Here is a 17,458-nt window from a genome sequence, read left to right on the forward strand (position 1 = left end):
GATCCAGCTGTCACAGGAAGACAGCATACACTGGTGTTTATGATAATCTAAAACTTCTGCTGCATTCCACTGAAAAGTTATCTGGAGTAGCTTTTCATATTTTTGGCCTTATAAAAACTTGCCTCACATGAAGCTGCTGTTATTTGTCACCATGGGTTACAGAACAGACTGCTAGTATATTGAACAATTTAAGTATGGATTTAGCTCTGTACCAACTCACTCTTCAGAACATTGAAATCATTTTGTTCTGAGTAGGAGGGACTTGAATACAAAGTACATTGCTGCACAAAATGTTGCCGGCAGGGAACATGTTGTTTTGGAATCTTTCTTCGTGAATATTTGATAACATAAGTTTGGGAATAATGAAGAAATGCTCTACTGTAAGAAGTTTAAGTAGAGGCAACACTATTATATATTGTTGCAGAAAAATGTAAAACACTACACTTGGAGACACAAGCTAAATATAGGCAAAACTTACCTTAGGGGTGTGCTAAAAAAATTCATTATAATTTTGCATCTGGGACTTCGGGGAGAAAACTTTACCATGACTGCTAATTTGGGGGCAGAAAATTACCACTTTGGAATTCAAATGTACGTTCGGGGGCGGGGGGGCTCCAGTATTTCAGGATCATTATTTTCAATGGGGAACCAATGTGAGGGTCATAGAAGCCATAGAGGCCAATTTTGCTGACAAAGGATTGCACAGGTGAAAGAAGGGTCTCTTGCTTCTCCCTCTGCCCTTTCCCTGATCCTAAAGAACCCCCAGTAGGAAGTTATTCATATAAACTTGGAGCTGTAAGTAGAGTAGTCTGAGCACTAAGCTCAATACAGAATCTTCCACAGAAATTCTTTCTCTGGGACTTGTCTCCAAAGGTGATTGGCTGGGAGAACTCATCTCTTGATCCCTTGCAAGGATCCAACTGAAAGGGGAAAATGCCATAGCCTGGGAAATAAGGATAATCAAATAAAAACAGGACACCTGCTGTTGCTTCTGCTGCTGGCAAGCACCCAAATATGAAAAACATCATGGATTTTTCAGTGTGTGAATGTTTTGAAATGCCTAAGAATCCCTGGTTTGTGTTACTATTCCAGAAAATCATGGTAATGACACAAAGCAGTGATTTTTGTTTATATTTTTGGCTTTGGGATTATAAAATACACCCTTAGTGTCTATACACAAGGACTCTATGAAAATGATGGCATTTTACTATCATATAACTGAACCATTTAATAAACAATGGGAAAGATATAACATGGGCCATTTCCACACGACTTACTGGCCTCTGGAGCATTGAGCAAAACATGTGGAAGATAGCGTCTTCTCGCGTGAAATCGCACCAGGAAGACGTGATGTCATGCAAAACTCCCGGATGATAGCGTCTTCCTGGCGCGATTTTACGCAAGAAGACGCTATCTTCCACATGTTTTGCGCAACGCTCCGGAGGTCGGTAAGTCATGTGGAAACAGCCAGGATGCAGATGCATATACGTTTAAAAAGATGTGATTAGTTTGATATTACTAGAAATTGAATGGATCGTGCTATAGATTCAGGATCTAATTGCTCACTGTACTTGAATTCAAGAACACACTCCTTTCCTGTAAATTAGGTGGGCTAAGCCATGGCAGGTTTACTGCCCAGCAACAGAGCAAAAGACAGGGCAGAGTTTGCCTCTCTTTGTCATCAGTACCACACAGAGATTAGTGATGCATGCAGGATTTTAGACGGACCCTCTCTCCAACATATCTGTCAAGGCAGGGGTATTTATTTATTCCTTTACTTAATGCATAGTCCACCTTGCTCACTGAAACTCAAGGCAGATTACAGAGTGTAAACCAATATGATCAACTGGATAAAAAAACTAATAATCAATGTAATAGGATTAAGATTACATGTTCTCAATATAGGGCAAATGTGCATGTGTGCTTTCCCCTGGTATCTTAGGAAACATACCTCTATTTCCCTACTTCTTTATAGACACACAAAGCTGCTCTCAGTTGCTGTGAAATTCCCTCACAGGCTGCACTTTATCCCTACTTTATTCCCCCACTCCATCATTGCTTGCATGTTCTAATCTAAATGTATTTGAAGAGATGCTTTGTGAGGAGGTTCCTTTGGAATACTGGACAATGCCAAACAAGTTTTTGATAAAAAGCTAAGAACAAAGTGGGAAGCAAGATGAAAGGACTACCTTGCTGATGTGAAACTCCAATTTTCTCATATATCTTTCAATAGCTTTCATTTGCTGTAAAATAATTAAAAATAATTATAGCGAGAAGAACGACAATTGAGACTAGCAAGCTAATTTCCATTTTTAAAGAACTTGCTACCTAAATCAGTTTGTCCTGAAAACACTGTCCTTTTCTTACAACAACTTTGGATTTCATGTGACATTTTTGGGACATAAGGATAGAATAATAAACTTCAAATGTCATTTGAGAGCCTAAAATAAATAAAAATAATTGTGATTATTTTTATAGATAAGGCTTTTAAGCTTAAATGCAAGCTATTCCTTCCCAGACTCTGTTAAAGAGATTTTGAGTTCCAAATATTGTGTAATGTGCCTACGTATTACCAAGAGCAATACTGAGCTGCAATACATGGCAAAAGCTTTGGGCCTCGATCTTCAAGCCACTTTTTGAAATAAATTTTCTGGCTTGAGGGTGGCTGTTGTACATGGAATGATTTAAAGACTCAAGATGGACATCATGATCCCATCCTCTTCTTTATCTCTGGCACAATTTCAGAGGGGTTACCTAAAACTGTGTTCGCTACACCTTAACTTTATGCTCTGCTGCCAGATGGGATTAAGCTCTTATCTGTATATTGCATTACAATGGACCAAGAGGGCAACATACCTTGTCTAGATCATACAGCACCCCCTGTAATGAATGAAATTAAAAGATTAATAGTACCTAAGACATTATTCCTAGTAAAGAAACATTATGTTGCTACACACAGTATCATTTAGCCAAAATAAACTACAAATTGAGGACCTGCTGTATAACTGCACATGAAATAGCAGCAGCAGCAGCAGCAGCAACAACGTTCAATTTATATATCACCCTTCAGGACAGCCTAAGTGTGTTATTACTATCCTCACAACAATCACCCTGTGAGGTGGGTGGGGCTGAGAGAACTGTGACTAGCCCAAGGTCACCCAGCTGGCTTCAAGCAAAGAAGTGGGGAATCAAACCCCATCCAATTATTAGCAAAGCAGAGAAGTAACCCATTTGGTCTGGGTAGAGAATAAAAGACTTCTTATATTACTTAGGTGAAAAAGGAACATATGCTAAGTTAGACCATTGGTCTGTCAAGGTCAGACTGGGGCTGAATCCACACATCCCAGTGTCATGCTAAACGTTCGCTAAACTTCTGGAAGTATAGCGAATGTTTAGCGCAATGCTGGGACGCGCCAGAACGTGTGGATTCAGCCTGGCAGTCTCTGTCTAAGGTTAGATCACCTACTAAATGCCCCTTATAACAGAAGATGGTATGGATTAAATCTGGAACCTTCTGAATAGAAAGCAGATGCAAGATATGCTAGCTTGCAACCACTTTCAAAACTTTGCTCTGCTCACCTGTTTTCTCCTCTGTTATATCATTATGATGCACATTACTTTCATGACATATTACTTTCAAAGGCTGTTAAGCCTTTGGTTATCAATGAGCAATTTTTTAAAAAAATGTATATGTTCCCATTTTCTTTGTGATATTTAATAGGGTTGGATGACAAAACTTTTAAAAGGAATGATCTCTTCTGTTTCACATCCACCATATTTCCCCTCATATTGGAAAAAGATTCACAAAAGTTCTTGCTTTCCATTGTAAATTGGCCTTTACAGTGTGCACTGAAATGTGTTTGATAGAGGAAGACTTGTGAAAGAGATGAGCAAATTTATGGTTCTTTTATCATCATATGTGGCATAACTGGGCTTCCTATGAGTATTGTTGTGGGACAATTTCTCAGGCATCCACGCAAGATGATTATTATCAAAAATGAGGAGAAACTGATAGGGTGGATGTTAAGGGATTCTGAGTTTCCTCTCACAGTGGATCCACCCTGACACCCAATGAAAAACTCAGCAGTGCAAGATTAAGGACATGGGGGCTCTAGTATGGGTCAGATATACATTCTAGTAATTCAAATGTTCCTAAGTAAGACAGTATATGTGCTGACTATTATTTCACATTTCAGGGAGCTGGATTGCCTGAAAACATTCTCATATGACTATTGTCATCACATCAAAAATTTGCTGCACTAGAGGGAAGCATTTATCAGTCAGTAAAGTAAAGCACACTTTTTAAGCCTCTCCTGCATGAAATTTGAGACAGTGTAGTTTATTTTCACTAGCAGGATTCCACTATCTCAGTCTGTTCATGATCCACCAGCTTAGTAAGTGAAATTCCAGTCCCTGCTGTTGAGTTCTATGATGAGACATACCAGACGTGAGTTTCTTTTCATGTCCTTTAACTGAGCAGTCAACTTATCCAGCTCTGTTTGATGCACTTCTAGATATTCACTGTAAAGATAAACCCCCAAAATGGAAACATCAGCTCTGTTACATTTCAATGTTTAAGTTCTGTGAAAAGGAAAAATCTGTTTTTCAAAGTCTTATGGCTTGCCACAAATTATGTAAGCAAGTAAATTAGTTTAATGAAGTCATGATTATTACTGAAGTCTACCCAATATAAAATTAAATCTGATAATAAAAGTGACAATTGCATTACATTATGAAATTGAAAACAAAGGAATAGGTATATAGATATTGGGAGGGTAATAAGAGAAAAGATTAAAATATGCAACTTCGGGATATATAAATAAAAAAATCAGTGGTTAATGTTCAAAGTAAATAATTTCTTTAAAATTAAACATGTGACTTACATTTCTATTAATCTTCTATGTCTTGTTAGAAATTAAAAATATAACTATAAATGGCTTTCAAAAAGTGCTGATCACGTAATTGATGTGTCTGATTCTAAGCTCGCCACACCCTTGCAGACCAAGAGCACATAACAAATTTAGAATCAATGGACTGAACCCAAAGTACGTTGAGAACAACTCTGCTCACATAATGGAATTTGCTTACCACCCCTTCCTATTGCACCCAAATGCTATCCTCAGGGACAGGAGACCTCATGGGAACAACGCTGGAAACAATGCTGTCCAACATGGGAGTGAGGAATTGGTAAAAATCACTCCCTGTCCTCTGCCAGTGGAAGTGTTCTTCCATGAGGGGAAAATGAAGTTTGGCTCCAGCTTCAATTCTGCTAACAGCAGAGCATTCCTCTGGTGCAGGCAGGGTTATGTTCCAGAAGCACATGCCTCTTCTACTGGAGGAAGATTCTTCCAAAAGCAGGAAAATAGATTAAATAAAACATTTAGGGCACTGCCTTGTTCAAGCCTTACTGAAATGAACATAAACTACACAGGAGCATGATAGTGCTCTTGAGAAGTTTTCATTAATTTCAGTGAGATCTGATCACTTTATCATTCTTGCAAATCCTCAATTAATTTTAGTGGAGTTTGCAAATAACATGCAGGTGGTTTGTGCCGTTCTTTTCCATTTGTTTGTTTACATTAGCTAGCAAACGAGACACCTGGTCCTCCCTGCTCTGTTTGCCAAAGGGTCTCTATAATTAACTAGAAGTCCCCTCTGGAGGTGCATGCTGCAAATGAGAAGAATATAGAGGAAGGGCTTTCAGCGGCTTTCTCCTAAGCAATGAAATTTCTTTTTCTGCTAGTCAGAGTCTAAATCCAGAATCACGGTGTTCTGAGTGTAACCAGAGCAGAGTAATCAGACAGCTACTTAAGAACAAGCAACTTTGAAACTGGGCTCATGAATGGGACCAGTCAAAAGGACTACTGCATGTGGCAACTTCGGGCTGTTCCATACTTGTTATATAGATGCGCTGCTGTCATTACATTCAGCTTTTGGCATGCCAATACATGGGAGATAGTAATAGCATGCATACGCACAACCACAGCCACAAATTTACACAACCATTTCGGCAAAAGGTGCAGTGGGTTGTGGAACTAAATGCTGCATGAATCAGCCCCAAGTTATTAGATGATTACAAAAAAAAGAGGCAACCCCAGCGCATAGCCTAAATTCTTATTTCCTTCAAGGAATCCATTTTTCTTCATAGAGCAGTAAAGATAACTTGCAGTGTTCCAGATACAATCAAAGTCCTTACTCGAGTCCACTCTTTAATGCCTTGTAAACCTCTCCCATCCTTTCTGGTTGAGGCTCTTTAGCAGTGCTGTTGTTCTTGTGTCCCAAATTGTGCATCTTCTTCACTTTTGCCTGGGGTTTCTTGAGTGCAGAGGAATTTTCAATAAAGGAGTTACACCTACAAAAGCAGCATTAAAAGAAAATGTATCTGGTGTGAAGAGGGAAGAGCTGTAAGTCACATGTCCCTCTTTATCTCAAAGAACATCACTTAAAGAGCTTTCCTGAACTTAATCTTTCCTGGATAAAAGCAATTTCCTTACTGTGGTGTCTACCAGAGGACTATTTTATGGGTTAATGGGTTTGAGTTAACGCGCTATTGGCATTGAATGTTAACAAGCTATTGGCATTTGATGTTTCACTTGCTGAGACTTCCAATGCCTTTATAATTCCATCTTATTTGTTTTATTTGGATAAAGCTGTAAACAGCATGCTCCACTGCAAAGGCGCCCTGTGGGTAACAACAATCACATGGAATTAAAAAAAAATTAAAAGGGAAAAGTTTGATACTAGTTTAATTATTTACTGTGTAGTGGTGTTTATAATTGTATTGTACTTACTAGATGTTGAACTATGGATCTTGTTGGCTATTAGCTTCCTTGATTAAGAAAGGATGTACTTATTATAAATAAATAAGGACATCAACCAAATGAGGTGCTCGTTCCACACATCATATTTACTTAAATGGGGTTTATGTAGGCTGGGGTGGGTTTGTGGTAGTTTTGTTTTAAGCTGCCACAGCCAGTAGTAATGAGCTTAATACCGGCCGCCAAAGCTGGCCTAAATCAAAAACAAATTCCCCAACAATAATGAATGCTATCTTCTTGCTGAGAATTTATTATTATTGTTGTTGTTATTGTTATTAACATCAATATATCAACATCAATATATCAACATCAACATCAACATTAATATTAATAGTTCACCTTTCTCACTTAGATCTAAAGTGGATTACACAATGAAAGTGAAAATACAATATAATCAACAGCTCAGACATTCACTGAGCAAAGTACAATAATGAACAACAGAACATTCAGTGAAAAAGATACAATACGGCATTGTAGCAGAAAATTGGAAAAACACGCATAAAGCCAAGCACAGAGATGAAATCTTTCTGAAATAAAGTGAACTAATTTGCATGACATGTTTAGCAACGTGGAAAGCTCCCTAATAAGCATATGTCTGTATCAGCAGCCAGCATCTAACAGAGTAGTATATAGTCTCTGTCCCCACCAATGCATCCCTCCGAGCTACTTCTTATGACATAGCCCTCTAATCTTGGTTGAAAGCCCTCCTGAATAATTCCGTTTTGCATAGTTTTCAGAAAGCCAAGAGAGTGGGAGCTCTCCTGACCTCCTTAGGCAGGCCATTCCATAAACTGGAGGCTACCACAGAGAAAGCAAATTAAGCCATAATTGTGAGGTATGGGGTAACCAATACAGCATTAGAGAGGTAGGTTCTATGGGTGTCCAATTGGTTATTGTTGGCCTAATAAAATGTGTTATATTTCTGGTATCAAATTGGATCATGAAGCTGCCAGACATTTGGTCTGTCAAGGTCAGTATTGTCTACTCAGACTAGCAGTGGCTTTCCAAGATCTTAGTCAGAGATCTTTCACATCACCTACTAAATGATCTTTCTAACTGAAGATGCTGTGGATTGAACCGAGGACTGTCTGCATGCCAAGCAGATGCTCTGCCACTAAGACACAGCCCCTCTCTAATGTCAACATCATATTTTGCGAAAGGCTCCTCCAATTCCCAATTCTGATATTTCCTCACTCAATAATATTACAATCAAGAATTATGTAGGGGAGGCAGCATAAGCAGAGAGGAAGGGAGAGGAAGCCGGGTCTGGATCCCAGCTGGTCCATGGCAAATTGGCCCTTTAAAGTTTAAAGAGATATTACTTTCTGTGATCAGTAGACATACAGTGAAATCCTAGGCAGAATTACTCCAGTAATTGCATGGTCTTAGCCTAGAGTAATTCTGCTTATGATTTCACTGTATGTCTACCACCCATAGAAAATTAAAGTTTAAAGGGCCAATGCACCAGGGACCCCAAGAGACGGGCTGTGTTTCCTCTCCCTCGCTCTTACTGCTGCCTCAGGAGGGAAAGGCACTTCAAAAATTATCATTTTAATTTTCTTCAGGAAAGAGCATGATTACTGTTTTCAAAAAATTGTACTACTGTTCCAATATTTTTTAAACAGGAAATTTTCCCCACACAACTCAACTGGAACAATAACAATATTTCTTATAGATAATGAAAATGATAATCATGCCCATGCTGAATTTCCAATATGGAGTTAAAACAATAGTCTTTGAATTATACTCCTCTGGTAGATTTCCTCTCAGATCCCAAACAAGAAGGACATACGCCATACCTTTCAAAAAAATGGAATAAGACTAAATGGGCCATTGCTTGCCCAAGGCTCCTTACCCCAGCCCTTATAATGCTATGTTAAAAATAATTTTAAAATGTATATTCTGGGCCAAGAAAGGCCTCATTTCTGTTCTTGCTATCCTAGTCTTGAGAACTATGGCTGCTAATGAGACGTCATGTCCTCGCCTAACTGATATAAAGAGAATACATTAAACTGTTTCAACTGAATTGGATCTAAAGAAAGCCAGAGTATGTAATTTGGATCACAGATAATGGGAAGAAGTCTGACAGTGGACGAAAAGATGGATTTCCTTTTCATTGCCACATCATATACACTCAAAAATAATGGAGCAAAGAAGCTACCTAAGGTTAAAAGGCAGGAAAAGTAAAAAAGATAAACTTGGGTAAAGATAGGTTCTTCCCTTTCCCTTTGTTTGGGATGAAATATTGCCTGTGAAGTTTTGCCCATTTTCAGACAGTGGAATGAAAAAAGGAGAGATTCCCCAAGGTTTTTTTTTAATTGTTTGTTTACAAAATGATAACTTAAGCTTTGGAGATAGGACTTGCCTGGATCTTCGTTCTTGAAGACCACTGAAGCCTGCAAAGGACTGGCTCCTAATAATCCCATTAGGGCCTCCTGGGGAGAATGAATGTGATCCTACTGACATGATTTCTGGAAACCTGGAAGACAGCCCTGCAAGATAAATGATAAAGAGGTAGGTTACAATGACAGGCAGGTTTTAAGTCGCTTGCTGTCCTAGTCTTGTGCAGTAAAAGGCAAATAAATTGCACGAGTTACAAAATGAATAAGTATTTGCTTTCCTTATAATTTTTTTAGCCAAGAAGAGCTTAGTTTTCAGGGTAATAACAAGCATACCTACAGAAAAGATTTATGAAATCTGTTCATTTGTTTCTGCAGTTTTTCACGTTGCTTTTGTCTGTTTTCAGACATCCACAGAATATTTCTGTTATCCTGGATTTTCCAACAAATACATTATTGTTTTACCTGAAAAGTCATTTGGGCAGATTGTTGTAGATTATAGCAGTTGGCTAACACACGTTTGTTTGTTTGTTTCTTTGTGATATAGGGCTTAGTCTTTTAGAGTAACACCACAAATTTATAAGAGGAGTTTAAGCCATTCAAGACCTCAGAACTGTTTCCATTTTAATTTTATTTCAACCATATTTACATATAATAAACTGCAAACTCTACTAATCAACTCAATTACTTCGGTATACAATGGCACTTTGTTTCTCAGTTATGAGGCACAAGATGCATACATACATTTAGGCCTTATTACTCTGCAGAAATATTTTCACTCACCACTCAGGGGAGGGAGAAACCAGTATAACTTCCTCTCTCAAGCACAGAGGAATGATCCTATTCTCCCCCTCCCCCAAAAAATATTACTTGGGGATCAGGCTCACTGTTACCATCATCTTTGAACTAAGCTTCTTTTCATTTATGGTAAAAAAATTAATGGTTAGGAACTTCAACTCCCACCTGAATAAAAATGCTTAAAATCAGTTATCATATTTATTAACTGTGTAAGTGATTGACTGCACTTGGACGAGAGAGCACCCAAAAGAGAAATAGGTAGCTATCCAGGAATGAAATGGTAACGCTGTCTTCATAACACATATTGACAATCTGCTGAAATGAGACATTCCTCAAGCAATTTTAAGCATTTCTTATTTATTACATTACATTCATACTTTAGCCTTGTACTTCAAATAGGTTCAGAATGTTAAGCAGTGGAGAAGGAGAGGGGGTCGATGACCCACATGCTACTAATTGCTTAGCCTTTGCATAGCTTATGGGAGATGAATGATGAACCTCTAGGCTGAAGCAAGAGAATATGCTGAAGGTAACATGGTCAGACATACGGGTTTCATGGCAAAAAATTCTACAGCACTTTAAACAGCAGATGGGATCAGTTATAGTCATGATGAGTTCATCTGCTTTTGACGAGCTACTTCATGGTTGAAACTGCCTATCAAAATAACAGCTTACTTTCCAAAATAATACATTTCCATCAAGTCCTTATTAATGCACATCAAAGGATAAGCTGCTACCGGGGAATGAATTTATGTGTCAGTGCAAGTTTGAATGGAAATGTGTGTATGTGTATGGATTAGGGAAAGGGAAATTTTATTTATTAACTTATATCCTGCCTCTTCACTGCAATGGGGACCCAAAGCGGTTTTTATATCATTCTCATCTTCTCCATCTTCACAACAACACTGTGAGGTAAGTTAGGCTGAAAGAGTGTAATGAGCCCAAGGTCAGCCAGCAAGCTGTCATGGGAGAACAGGGATTTGAACGTGAGTTCACAAAACAATTTATGCTAAGGTACATTTAGAAACACAGAGAAAACTTCAGATGTTTTGTGCACACAATTCAGGGGAATGTCATCCTAAACCATTATGTCCCCCATTATGCCACCCACAAGGTCTTGCGCTCTGCGGATAAGCAGCTTTTGGTGGTCCCCGACCTGAGGGACATTCAACTAGGGCCAGGGCCTTTTCTTTCCTGGCCCCAGCCTGGTGGAATGCTCTTCCAATGGAGATCTGGACCCTGTGGGACCTTTTACAGTTCCACAGGGCCTGCAAAACAGAGATGTTCTGCTGGACCTTTGACTAGGAGCCAGCATTTTGTCCTCCCTTCTGACTGCCATACCCTCCTTTTGCAGCCGCCCTGGAGTTACATCATGACGGTGCCTGTGGTTTATGGTGATTTTACAGTAGCCTGATTTGTTTGGTGGCACCTGGATTTTTTATGCTATTTGGATTACTATGGATTAATATTGGATTTTATGATAATTGCAATAATGTTTTATTGTATTTTAACAGTACATTTTGTTGGAAGCTGCCCTGAGCCCACTTGCAGGAAGGGCGGGGTGTAAATTGAATAAAATAAATAAATAAATAAAATAAATACCACTAAAGTACATGAAACACAAAATTACAAGCAGGTTAAAGTTGTAGCTTTCATCTGGAGTAGAAGCTTGTAAACTTTTGAGTTACACAGAACATCAGGTAGAATGGGGAAAAGTAGACATTACACGTACATGAAAAACAAACTTGGCCATAGATCCAAATTTCTTTCATTTCTGACAGATGACCTAACCTCTTTTTCAATTTAAATTGATCATAAGGTATTGAATGTTGTTCTAATGGGTTAAGAATAATAAATGATCCTACTCAGCAGATTCACCTGTATTCAAAAAGATATTATGTATGGACTGTGATACTGCAAAACAGACAGTAAGTATATTCAATAAAAGAATTATCATACGCCCCAGCCCTAAAGCTATCTCTGCCTAACTCCCATTTTGTTTACTATGAAAATTAAAATCAAACATAGTTGCTTTGATGTAGGAATCCTTGAGCCTAGTCCCAATACAACAGATCATGGGACTTGATCTCTGTTGTTACAGTTGAAAGCTATACCGCATAGGAAGGAATGCTATCTCTAAACATACAGAGCAATATTCATTTTATAACTTCTTTCATAGCCCTCTCACCATACCAGAGGCAAAATGAGAGCACAATATTGCAGATAACTGCTAGTGTCCCTGCCCTGGGGAAGAAAAATCACCACAGCATCTTTCCTTCTGGAGACAGAAGAAAATCACACAGGATGGGGGGTAGGTTGAGGAGAACTCAGGAGTGTATTCCTGAAGAGGAACAGTAGTCTCCCACTCACCATCTATAATGTGAAGCCCCCCCTCCTCCTTTAAATCTCTACTTCAAAACTCACTTATTTGGTAATCCTTTTCCCTGCATCACTCCCTGAAGCCTCTTTACAGATCAAATTTTAAAGATATGCAATAAAGGTATTTCAATGGTCCATCTAAAAATGTAAAATGTGAATATGACAAATGTTTGCAAAATTTTGTGGCACCATAAATGGCTAACAGGTTTATTGACCCATAAGCTTATTGAGCTAGCTCTCACTTTGTTACATGCATAAACAGCACAATCCTAAGAAGAGTTGCTGAAGTTTAAGTCTGTTGAAATCATTGGGTTTAGACTGGAGCAACTCTGTTTAGGAAGTGCAGTCAAATTATATGCACAGTAGGGGAAGGGATGAGCAGATCATGACAATGGTTGAGAGGCTACGAAATGCAGGATATATAGCTTGTGATATTTCTATGAAAAACACAAAAGTATTCAAAATAAGCACAGGGCTGCAAAAGAATAGAGAGACACACATTTAACATCAAAATGGCAACATTGAGAAACCTGTGAGCAAGCACTTCAATCACTGCAACTTCAGCACAAGAATTTTAGACTTTATCAAGTGGTCTGATTGTTTTAACCTGGAACCTAACAGGTCTGGCACCTTTCTTAGCCTCCACAAGTCACAATAATCAAGGAGTCTTGTGTTATCAACAAGTATAGCTGTTATGAATAATCACAGCGTTTATCTTGCATACTTTTGTTTTGCATAGAAATGTCTCAAGCTATACCTCCTGCATTTCACAGCCTTTTTCAATCATTGTTCACAACTCCACCCTCTCTGCTGTAGATGTAATTTTGCTGACTGAAGCTTCACTTCATGCATCCTAATTAAATGGGTTCAAGCCCATGAAAACTTATACTGTCCTGTCACTTATATGTAGGTGACAGGATGTAGACTATATGTAGACTATAAATCTGCTAGTCTTTCAGATGTAAAAAGCCTTTGGTATTTTTGCTGCAACAATCTAACATTTTTTCTTAAAAAAAACATGGTTACTAAGTGAAATATGGTCAGGAAGCTGGCTACAACTCTAGCCCTTTTCAAAAAGGTCCCTGCTCCCCTGCCTACATGTAATCACTGGAACATGTGCATGGTGTCATGCACAAAAGCAAACACACATTGGCTCTGTTCCCAGTTCCATTCTGTTTCCACCCAGGATGCTGCATCTGGAGATGGCTTCTCTGTCGAGAGTAAACTTAGTGGTAAATCTAGATTTGCCGCTGCACTTGAATGAAATGGTTCTTAGATTCTGAATTCTCTACTGCCTGTTTAACACTCCTATTTTCACTAGTGTTTTTTTTATCAAGTCTATTTTTTCTCCTCAGATTTACCCTGACCATCTTTAAAAAGCATCTTACTGGTTTTTCACATTTCCATGTTTTGTTACAAAGAACTTACCTTCTCCCATAGGAACCTACTTGCTGTCTTCTCATTGGAGGCCCAGTTCAATGTTTCTCCACTGTCATGGGGGGAGGGGAAGCTTTAAAGTAATCTTGACCTACAAAATATTTTGCTGAAGGCTACCAAGTCTACCCAAAATGCCACTTGAACTTCTGAATTAACCATTGTGCTTTGGGAACAAAAAGTTTCATGAAAGCATTACTAGTGCAGGTTTGTAACCTGCAACTCTTCTACTCGCCTGCGGTAAATTAAAATATGTAAGATGATTTTAAATGGTTTGTGGGATGAATATGCAAGTTTTAAGTCATTCATACGCACTGTCATTTGATAATATATGTTTATTAAAACAGACTGTGAGGAAAACAATAGAGGGAGAAGGGGAAAATGTGGGCAAATGTCTTTACACTGACTCAGAATAAGAATCAACAAAATAAGCCAAAGGACACATAGAAAAGATGGACTGTGAGGGGGGATTAAAGAGAAGGGAGAGGCAGGCACTGCGTATGTAGCAACCTACATATAAGTGACAGGAAGGGATAATGCGAGGAATCGTTTAAGGGAGTAGTAGACCTTTGGTTGACTGAAGATGGTAGAGTTGGAAGGATGGAAGTTATCAGTATATTGAGAAACAAGTATTGTGCATCTACACTCTCTACAGATGCTTACACAGAACTCAGAGTAGGTAGTAGAACAATGTTCAGGAACCTACACTTTCTTACCTAGGAAAGTTATATAGGGATGCAAATGGCAGGGCATCTGTTCAGCTTTTGATAGTCCCTAGAAGTGAAATATGTTAATTGCAAGTTCTGCAAAGAAGAGACTACGATTTCCACACTACTGCTTTTGCTTAACAGAAAGCTTGAGAAAAGCATTTGTTTCATAATTGGATTGATATCCTTTTCCCCTGGTGTGTTTTAATGTGGTGAATTTAAGAGGCTCTGCTGTTCCATCACATTCACGGATGCTTATATTCCATTTATTACAGGCTAATTAGCAGAATTACAAGTGTGAATGTCACTGCAATAAAATCCTCAGAAATCTGGAGAGCTGATGATAGTAGTCTCCATGTTTGGTATTGAAGTCCCACTTCAATACAAACACATTGTGCGTATAGAAGGATTATCCCATTGTACAGCATGTTTTTGATCTACACCAAAATTTGAACCTAGCTATATTTTAATAAAGACCGCCTCCCTCCTTATGTTCCTCTATGGCAACTTCGCTCATCTGAATAGGGTCTCCTGCAGGGGCCAACCTGTACATGGATGAAATCAACAGCAGCCCGTACACAGGCTTTCTCTGTGATAGCCCCTACCTTGTGGAACGGCCTACCTGAGGAGGTCAGGAGAGCCCCCACTCTCCTATCTTTCCACAAATGATGCAAAACCGAATTATTCAAAAAGACTTTTGTATTGTAGCGAAGGGTCTCAGATGCTCCACTAATGAGTTAAGGACCATAGACTTCACCACTATGTTGCCTGACGTACTATCTGTTGCTTTAAATATGTGCTCCTACGTCAGTGCTAGAATTGCTCTGTTTCAGCATTTTCTTTAACTCTGTATTGGATTCTTGCTAATGCTATGTCTTTGTAAACCTGTGTTTATTTACCCTATGTCATTGTTTATGAAATTGTCCTTGATACTGACTGTTCTAATCTCACACTGTGTAATCTCTAGTCTTAGTGAGAAAGGCGAACTATAAATGACACACACATACATACATACATACACACACACTCAAACAAACAAATTACGGTCAAAGGATATATTCTCAGATTTCCCTGATCTGCAGCGCTTGAATAGCAGGAGCAATCCCATTTGTGCAAAGGTGTGTATGTGCATAACTGCTGATTAAGTGAAGTGTGTTTATACTAGAATTTGAAATGCACACTGGAGCACGCACAAGATACATGCTACTCAAAAATCATGACTAAGAAGATACTGAACTAAGCCCACTGAAATGTCAAGCAATCACAAGTGATACAGAGAATTTGCAAACAGCAGAATCATGACAACAGCAAAACAAACAAACAAATAAATAATTGGTATTCACCATGCTTTATCAGTGGGGAGACTGTGGTACCAAATGTATTCCTTCTGGAATAATATAACAAAAAATATCTTACCATGAGCCAGAAAATGTATCATCCCCTTTGAGGAGCCTCAAAACAAACCTACCTTCATTGAAGGCAAAGGCCGCAGAACTGTGAACCAGAGATAATCTTGTGAAAGTAACTTACTAGCATCTGCGTCCTTTCAAGTAAATCTTTAATAAGAGGTAGAACAGGTTTGAAAGACTATCTTTCATTCTTTTGAACTTTTCCACTATAGTCATTTATGTGTCAGGAATGTTGTTCTTGCAATTTTCCAGGGGCTTTGAGTTTGTACAAGGACACATCGAAGGCTGTGACTTTTAAAATGTCTCACTACACAGCAGCTGCTGTAAAATTTAGAAGCAGTTCTGTAAATCAATTAAGGTATGTTATTATGGGGGTCATCTACAGATCTAGGATAGAACAGTCATTAGTATTACACCACTGAACTACACCTACCACTGTACTGTACTCTCTTTATTCTCCTGTTTTTTTCCTCATAGCAGATAACTTTATCAGAACCATAGTGGCTACTGCTGGGTGACATTTTTCTTGCAGAAGTGAGTAACCTATTCTTCCAGTGCATTCCCAAGAACATTTTCCTGGGAGTAAGCCCCATTAAACAGATCTGAGTAAATCTGGGTAAGATTGCTTTCTTACCGAACCTTAACACCATCCAATTTACTTATGTACATATGCTATAAGTCCTTGGTTTTCTGTTCAACTGTACTGAGAGACGGGAAGCTTTTTCCATAATCCTTTGCAAGTTGCTTTCTTCAGCCGTGCTCCAGTCATGAACTGGTAACCAAGGTTACACTGACTTCCTATGCACCACAGGGACATTATATTAGTTCTGTACCAGCTAAAGTGTTTGCAACATAGATTTTTAAAAAAGGGAAGTGCAAACTCTCTCACACTGGTCTTGTTTCCAAACATGAAGAAGCTTCATGTTAATATCCATATACTTCCTGTGGCTCCGTCCACTCACTTGTTTGCTCTTATCATACAACTCAATACATATAGGACTTCCTTGGCTTTTCTACAACATAAACTGTCATCCTCCCACCCCTACTTACTTTTGTCTCAAAATGTAATCTTCTGCGTTAACATCATTTTCTGGTTCTCAAGACTAGTACACTTTGGTTCTCATATGGCAAGCCTAAAGACACTTTTCCGGGATTAAGCCCCATTGAATAACAAGGAACATACTTCGGAGTAGACTTGCTAAGGATTGCTTTCATCATAAGCTGCAGCCACCACATGATTCCCCTAACTTACCTACAGTTACATCATGCTGGCGGCAAACAAAAAAGTTCTATATTAACCTAACCAACAGCAATCCCATTCTAACCATTTTTGCAAATAGTGAGCTTGTCAGTTTGCACTTAGACAGTGGTCTAAGATGGTATGTAAATTCACCATTCTCAGTCCTACCATCTCTATGCCCCATCACCAACCACCCACTTCTGTGCTGTACAACAATTCTAATAATTCTGTGGCATCTCATCTAATGACAGCTACTTTTAGTGCTGAGCTGACCACATGCAAGTTGACCACAAAGAAATTTAGCAACAAGAAGAATGGGGGTAAATAAATATTT

At 38.7% G+C, this 17,458-nt stretch overlaps 1 protein-coding gene across 1 annotated transcript in view; it reads right to left on the reverse strand.

The window, feature by feature from the left end:
* RIPOR2 (RHO family interacting cell polarization regulator 2) overlaps positions 1-17,458 on the reverse strand; it is a 98,414-nt gene that overhangs the window by 34,690 nt on the left and 46,266 nt on the right. Inside the window, exons 2-6 of the mRNA XM_054985678.1 lie at positions 9,184-9,310; positions 6,197-6,352; positions 4,443-4,521; positions 2,857-2,880; positions 2,190-2,243 (exon numbers count right to left, since the gene is read on the reverse strand). Of these exons, the coding sequence (XP_054841653.1) occupies positions 2,190-2,243; positions 2,857-2,880; positions 4,443-4,521; positions 6,197-6,352; positions 9,184-9,284 (414 nt within the window). The 5' untranslated portion in view covers positions 9,285-9,310. The remainder of the gene's footprint in view (positions 1-2,189; positions 2,244-2,856; positions 2,881-4,442; positions 4,522-6,196; positions 6,353-9,183; positions 9,311-17,458) is intronic.

The sequence above is a fragment of the Eublepharis macularius genome, chromosome 7 (assembly GCF_028583425.1).
Source record: "Eublepharis macularius isolate TG4126 chromosome 7, MPM_Emac_v1.0, whole genome shotgun sequence".
NCBI classification, from domain to species: Eukaryota; Metazoa; Chordata; class Lepidosauria; order Squamata; family Eublepharidae; genus Eublepharis; species Eublepharis macularius.